Here is an 8,495-nt window from a genome sequence, read left to right on the forward strand (position 1 = left end):
TTTGATAACATTAAATACACCTTAAGAAATGTTTGATGCATAAAACGATATCCATAAAATTAAGGTGGATCAGAAGAATTTATTTACAATCTGGAGTTTATAAAAATATACGATGATTTAAATATAGGTGCTTTATAAAATAAGAAGGGAGCAATTAGTATATTAAAATTAAAAATAGTAAAAATCATCATATTCATAGGCGTATCGAGGTTGAGGGATGTAGGTTCACGTGAATCTGTACTCCTCCCCTTAAACCATGTATAATAATGTTATATTTTTTTCAAAATTACTATATGTGCGTGAAACCATGCTCAACGACTCTTATAGCGCAGTTATTATTGGGTGCACCTCTACAAATGAAATTTATGGTTCAAAATCCCACTTTGAACGGTCTTGTTTTCAGCGTGGAATATAGTTATATATGTGAAAATTACTAAAATTTTAAAGAGAATATAATTTTGAACCTATAATTTTAAAAGTGTAGTGGGTTCATGATAAGAGATTACAGTTAAACCCATCAAATATAAAAGGAAAATTTTCGTTTCTATACCATATAGGAAACTATATTACCAAATATGTTCATAGTTTGCATATTACCCGCCATGTTAATAGTATTTCTACAAAATATAGACAATTCATTAAATAATGAATCATTGTAGTTGTAGGCTTCCTTATTTAGGCGCGCTAATATTGGAGAATTAAATATTCTTCCAGATATTTTACAACGCAAATCACGCATTAATATTATCGGCTGTTTCGATTCAAAATTTAGCGACTCTATTTTTGCGATACACTGTGTTTCAACATTTTTTCTGATTTCACAAATCAAAAACGACTAAATTTTCTATAATTCTTCTCCAACAAACGCAATTGTGTCCAAAATCCCAATTATGCTACAACTGAATGGGAATTGGGATAGCTATGGGAGATTTAGAGAATTTCAGGTCGATGGCATTGTAGTCGATGGGGATGCGAGTTATAGTCTATTAATTTCTACAATAGCATAACAATTAATGATCGATACATCCAAAAAAATTATACAAAATAAAATACAAAGCAAAAGAAAAGAGAGCAACAATTCCACCATTGACAGCCATTAAAAAGCTTTGGAAGATTTGAATTCGAATTTGGGTTTTCAAAAATCATTATTTGTTTGGATTGGGTGTTGTTGAAAATAATTGCAAATATGGTTTGGAATTTATATCTCAATTTTGAGGGATTTTGGTGAAGATTATACTTGGTTTTGGCTGAATTTCATATTGGAACTCGAAGAAGAAGAAGACATGACATACATTATATTGCAGAAATTATAGAAATATTGTAGAAAAATTGTAGACTGTTGTTTATTTATTTTTCTTTTATTCATTTAACTATTGTATGAAGGTTGAACAACATTGTATAAAAATTGTATTTAAGTGGTATTATATTGTAGTTGTATATACATGGAGACGAAAAAGGAAAACAAAAACTTCGGATCATATCCGCTATGTATAACTATTCGCGATTTTAATATGGAATTAAGTATCACCAATGAGAACACAGTTGCAGGTTTGTGCTGTTACATTTTCTATCAAATTCTGGTTGTATATCAATGTCCTATACTTTATCTACATTTTATCTACAAAATAAACTACATGTCAGAGTAGTATATATATATATATATATATATATATATATATATATATATATATATATATATATATATATATATATATATATATATATGGATTTTCACAATATCTACAAAATTTCTACAATAAAATTACATATCATTTGAAAATTAATATGAAATACAGAATTTCAATGTTTCTACAAATTATCTACAAAATTTCTACAAACTGTTCATAACAGAATTTATCTTTATTTTCATGCAGGTTCGTCTGGAATACTAAAGTTACTTGATATGCCAACATCTCCCGTTATAGAGGAATATGAAAGTATAATAATAACAGATAGTACACCAAGTTTTATTGAAGTAGGACAAGTATACCAAGACAACCAAATTTCATACTACTAATTATACATAGTAAAAATAATTTTCATACAACTAATTATATATTATACAACTTATCTATAATTTATCTACATTTTCATACATTGTTTCTGCTCAATTATATAAAATTACAATATAATACCACTTAAATTTAATTTTTATATAATGTTGTTCAACTTTCATACAATAATTAAATGAATAAAAGAAAAATAAATAAACAACAGTCTACAATTTTTCTACAATTTCTGCAATATAATGTATATCATGTCTTCTTCTTCTTCTTCTTCTTCTTCGTCTTCGAGTTTCAATCTGAAATTCAGCCAAAACCAAGTTTAATCTTCACCAAAAACCCTCAAAATTGAGATATAAACTCCAAACCATATTCCCAATTATTTTCAACAACACCAAATCCAAACAAATAATGAATTTTGAAAACCCAAATTCGGATTCAAAGCTTCAAAACTTTTAATGGCTGTCAATGGTGGAATTGCTGCTCTCTTTTCCTTTGCTTTATATTACTGAAATTTGGGATTGAGAGATAGAGAGATGTAGAGAGAACTCTCAATTCTTTGCAACAACATCCAATCCAAACAAACAAATGTCTTTTGAAAACCCAAATTCGAATTCAAAACTTCAAAGTTTTTTAATGGTTGTCAATTGTGGAGGGGTTACAGATTTTTGCTAATTTTAGAAGAGGAAATTGTGGGTGATTGAAGAGAAAATCGTGGGGTGTGGTTTGATAAGCGAGTGAGGTGGTGGGATTTGGAGAGAGAAATTTGGGGGAGTGGGAATATACGGTTGAGTAAAATTAGAAGACTAATTAATACCATTAAAATTCTAAAATGGTACATAAATGATAATTAAGTATATATAAGGTAATTATATTAAAAGTTAAGGATGGAGGGTAATATAATTTACTATATGACATATGAATATAAAAATTCTAATATAAATTTTAGATCCATCTTTTCATAATAGTGCATCCATCCACTTGAAATCTCAAATCCACCTCTATAATCATATTCATAAATCATAATAAGTAAACTCATTTCTCTCAATTTTATCATTCGACTACTTTCAACCTTATCCATATATAAATACACCTATTATTTTCTTTAATCTTTCTATTTTTGGTGCAAGTATAAGAAAACTCCAACTCAGAAACTAAAATGAGAAACTTCCATAACTGTCAAAGTTGAAACCAATGGCGGAAAATCTGCCTGAAGAATGTTCAATCGTCTCCATCACCCATTTGACTTGGAATCATTTTCTTTGGTTTGCAAGAGATTTCTTGCTCTCACCAATCGTCTACGCCGCCATTTGTCTCTACTTGACTCCACTCTTCTCATAAACGGTACCATATCTAAACTCATTCACCGATTTTCGCATATTATCTCTATTGATCTTAGTAATTTCCAAGGTGACCTTGATCTTGTTGTTCTTGACCTCGCCAATTCTGTCTCATCCTATACGTCTAATATCGAACAACTTGATATCTCTAATCAGAAACAATTACCCGTCACCGGGTTGAAGGAATTGGGCCGTAAATTGAAGGGTTTTTTGAGAGTTTTGAAGTGGAAATCTCGCCCTTTTGCGTGACCCTGATTTGTGTGCTATAGCACAGTCGTTTCCGTTTCTGGAAGAGTTTGATTGTAGTTATTGACCGCCCGGCTACGAGCCCCGCTGTCCACCAGTCGACCTCGGCTACATCACTTTCCATAATACTACTCCATGCTAAATCCCATTGAGGCATATTTTGACCTATACTGATAGGTCCCTTGTTGCTCTGTCTAAGAATTGTTTGAATTTACAAGGCATTGAGGTTGAGGATTGCCCTCTGATAACTTCAAAAGGTGTCCTTTCTATACTACGTAGTTGTACTGCTTTGAGTTGGATTTCAGTGTCCGAGATTCACTTTCCTCGATCAAACTCTGGTTTTGAATGTTTAGCTACTTGTCGCCGAGCTTTGCAGACGTTGAATGTTACCAGTTCGATGATTTCAGATGAATTCCACTTGTTGATGGCCATGTCTTCTCTCCCTCTATCCAGGATTTCAATTTGTTGGTGCATAAATTTCACATTATCTGGTATCTCTTTGCTCTTGTGTGCATACCAATCACTAAAGTACTTATCTCTGGTTCAAGTAGATTTCTTGAGTGATGAGTCCATGAATGATTTATCCAAATATCTACAGAGTCTAGTTACCATTGATGTCAGTGGTTGTAAGAGATTGACCATTTCGACGTTCTTCACACTTGCAAGAAATTGTCCTTTACTAGAAGCAATTAACATGGGAAGTACTGATTTGGGGACGAAGGATTCTTTTCATAATGGTGTGAAGAACCCAAGAATCAGGTCTGTTAATCTCCGATATAATTGGTATCTAGATGATGGCACTCTCACAAAAGTTGCTTTAATGTGCCCCAATATGGAGATTCTTGATGTGTCCACATGTCTAAGTCTTACAGAGGCAGGTATTGCTTCAGTTCTTGAGGTTTGCAATCAGATAAGGAACTTGCAGTTTGAGAGCTGTCCATTGATTAAACATATAGGAGAAGGCGCGGAATTGCCTAATGTTGAGGTAGTCAGTGCAGCTACTTCAGCAATAAACGACGAAGGCCTGGCCTTGATTGGGAGCAGATGTTCTCGCCTATTGAAATTAAACTTGACTTTCTGTGAAGGAGTGACAGCAGATGGCATTCAGGCTATGGTGACAAATTGTAGATCATTGAGAGGGATACAATTGAAGATGTGTCCGCAAGTTAGTATCAGTTCTCTAAATAGTTTTTTATTATCTCGGGGTTTTAGATGGACGAGTTGAGCTGAATTTGGACGGGTCAAAATGGGCTGAGCTAATAAATGGATAGTTATTGACCCGCCCAAACTTAAGCAAGTTAGACATGTCATGTTTTCTTGGGCTGATTTTGCCACCCGTAGTATTATCGCCTTCATCACTGATCATGTTCCTCTGCTTTTAGTGATAGCTTGAGGAGATTTTCTTGCACCAGGGATTAGTCTAGTTTAAAAAACAACTCGTCCACTTTTGAGTTTTGACTGGAAATAGTAGAAGGGTTTTGTTACTGAGAACGTTCGCTGCAGCAGGCTACACAGCGAGTTACACTTTTCTTCTTTTTGTTCATATGTAACCTCAAAATATTATATATTTGAGGTCGTACTTTGTTTTCAGGATCTTAAAAAAAGTGAAACAAAATTTAAAGCCAGGTAAAATTTTGAAGCTGAATTGACTGAATCTGTTTTCTTTGGCACCAGTTATTAGATGCAAATTGACCACGGTATTTCGAAAATCATCATCTTTTTATAGAACAGAGAGAGTACTGTGCTAATTAGTGTGAACCATTTGATACTGAGGGTTGACAAAAATATCATATCATCCTACCACATTTCTTTTTGTATACATTTTCAGAAGATTACCATAGCCGAGACTGGAGAATTTCCATATGTTCTCCACGGTGATGAGCTCCTTTCTATCTTTGTTGCAAGACAATTAAAGATGGCAAAATTCTGTTACTGTGAGGTGCGCTCATATCATTCCAATCTTTCGTATGTTTCGACGTGCAATACGTCAAGCTTAGCATTATTCTGACGTGACCAAGCAATTGGAATTACTTTTGTCATGACATTGCACCAAATTCTTTCATATTTAGATGTTAATACAACATCATCTAGTCTTATTCATTTCATTTATTCTTCTTTTGGGTAGGGGTAAGGTCTGCGGACACACTACCATCCCCAGAACCCACTAGTAGAATTTCACTGGATTATTATTGTTGTTGTTGTTCTTCTTCCTTCTCAATGCAGAATTGACAATGACATGGTACCGGTTAGTGGGCGCCTTGTTGTTACCTTTCAAACTTATACTCTCCTCTCTTATCCATATTACTAGTCTTTTAAATTTCTACACGATCCCTTAAACAATAGATTCAAGAGGTTTTTACACATTAGGACTCTTATAAAATAGTTTTTATATTAATGTTACCATATTTTGATTATTCCAATAATAGCAGATTTTATTCCAAATATAGTACATTTGAAAGTATTTAATAGTAACTAATTTATTTTTTAACTCTTCCTTAAAACAAGGGATTATATTTAAATTTTTAATATTTTATTTCTCTTTCTCTCTCATACTATCACTCTACCATTGACTCTCTTTCTTCGAATTTCCAATTTTTTCACTGCTTTTTTCTATTGCCGTTCCAAGTATCAATTCCTTCTTCTAATTTTCATTGTGATTAAATTTGGAACTCAAAATTTTAAAACTTGATGACGAAAAATTAATATATACAATCAAGCTATGGAAGCTCATCACATATATACCATTAATATATCTTTGTTATATCATATAAATATACACAAAAAAATAAACAAAATAGATATACGGAATACCATCATTATACCATCTATATGTATATATACACACTTTAACCAAAGCACGCTGATCTTTCTAAGAATATATGGTATTGTTAATATTATACATGGTTGTTATTGTATAATCATCTAAATTTAATTTCTTATACCAAACATATAAATAATTTGTAATATATACATACCATATATATACCTTATATATTTTCACTAAATATGTGTATTTTATATTTTTCAGAATATAATGATAAGGATGTTTATGGTAAACATGCATTATTTATTCCAATATTATACCTATTATTAATTATACACATTTTTTAATAAAAAATCAATGAAAATATTATTAAAGAAATACATTGAGCGAATGTATATTACAATTGAAGTAGAGTAGCAATCACTTATAAAATTATAATAACATGAAAGTTCGGTAATTTATTGGTGATGGGTAGAATTTGTATATCACTAATTATATGCCTATTTTTGGAAGAGAGCTTCATTTTCGGAAAGTTATCATTTTTCCTTTTATTCTTGCTTACTTTTAGGGATTAGTATCTAGCATTCCTATTTTAATGGTATTGAGTGATTTTCTAGGGAATGTATTTATTTAGGTGCCATTAATGTAAAATAATGATCTAGGTTTTTGAAAATTTTACACAAATATTGTCTATTTATCAGATGTGGCTCAATAAGTTTGGTGGCCTAAAGCCAAACTTTAATTGGAGGTCCTTTTGAAAAAAAATCCTATATATTTTTAATTGAAATAGATTTTCTAGAATTTTGAAAAATAAAATTTTTAATAATTTTCGCATAAATCATTTAATCTCTCATGTGGTAGATCTTAAGTAATAGAATCTGTTTCAAGAAGCTGATAATTTTATATTAAAAGAATCTTTTGAAGTTTCAATACTTGTTGCAATGATAAAAACCTGAGGAAAAAAGAAATGAAGTTTAAAAGTGTATTGCTTATATTCTAATGATTAAAGTAAAATTTTTCTTATATATAAAATATTTTACTTTTCTGCTTTGAAATTCTTAATATTTTCCTAAAAGGATTTGCGGCCTCACGAGAAGAGTTGTAGTGGAATTGACAACATCTCTCCTTCTTTAACCGGAAGTATGCGGTTCGAATAGTTGGAATGAAAAAAAATCCCTTATAAGGAACAATTCCACTTTAATGGACTTTATACGGCACGAATTCACATTAATCAATGTCTCAAATTAAACATTGGACATCAAATAGGAATTAGAAAACAAAAATTAGGATCCCCAAAATTCTGGGGTAAAGGCACCGCTTTAGGGGCTTCACCCTCTGGCTGCTCCTAAATTTAATCATAAGCCTATTTGTCGAGGTACCTTTATCTCTCTTTAAACGTCTCACTCAACTAATACTTCACTAATTAAAACAGCAAACTCGAGCTATAAAGAGGAATCTTAGCAGTTCAGTTGGTTGAATACCTAAATTTTCACATGTGTAGTGAGATTTTGATTCCTCACATTGTAATTCACATCCCTTTCCCATGTTTACTAAAAAAAAAAAAAAAAAAAAAACTAGAGCTAATAACCGGCTTATTGGTTTTAAAAAGTCTTCAAATATTTGAAACAAATTTAATCTGCCAAAGCGAGTAACATTTGGGATCGGAGGTATTATTTCCTTTTTTTTTATTTCTCAGAAAAAATAAAAATTTAATATTGAGACTAATCCTTTCTTTGTGCGGTGAAGTTGGGCGTTCTTCAAATAATGCTGGTCTAATGAAAGAAAGTTTTTTTAGCATCTTTTAAATCGTAAATCCTTTGCTGGTTGAGGCTCGGCCTTTGACTCCGCTTGCCTCTACCCAACGAAGCCAACATAAATCCGATCCGAATAAAAAAAATAAAAGGAAGTTTTATTATTGTGGTATAACGAATTCTAAGCACAATTGTGAGTTACCACAATTGTTTACTTCTTTTTCTTTCTTGATTTGGTGGCGGCCTCTACGTTCTATTAAAGTAACATCCTCCTCCTTCCTAGCCGGAAAAAATAAGTTTATTAGATGAGGATCATCAAACATACACGCCGAAAAACTTTAAAAATATTGACAGATGGAATAATTGATTACATCAACATTTAGATTTAGCT

General features: G+C 31.6%; 1 protein-coding gene across 1 annotated transcript; it reads left to right on the plus strand.

The window, feature by feature from the left end:
• Positions 1-3,117: 3,117 nt before the first annotated feature.
• LOC107792346 (F-box protein At5g51380) lies at positions 3,118-5,219 on the plus strand. The gene is given in 2 exon segments (XM_075256532.1): positions 3,118-3,564; positions 3,566-5,219. Coding segments are annotated over 2 exon segments (1,593 nt in total). The 5' UTR covers positions 3,118-3,220; the 3' UTR covers positions 4,815-5,219.
• Positions 5,220-8,495: the final 3,276 nt, after the last annotated feature.

This window comes from Nicotiana tabacum, chromosome 6, assembly GCF_000715075.1.
Source record: "Nicotiana tabacum cultivar K326 chromosome 6, ASM71507v2, whole genome shotgun sequence".
Lineage (NCBI taxonomy): Eukaryota > Viridiplantae > Streptophyta > Magnoliopsida > Solanales > Solanaceae > Nicotiana > Nicotiana tabacum.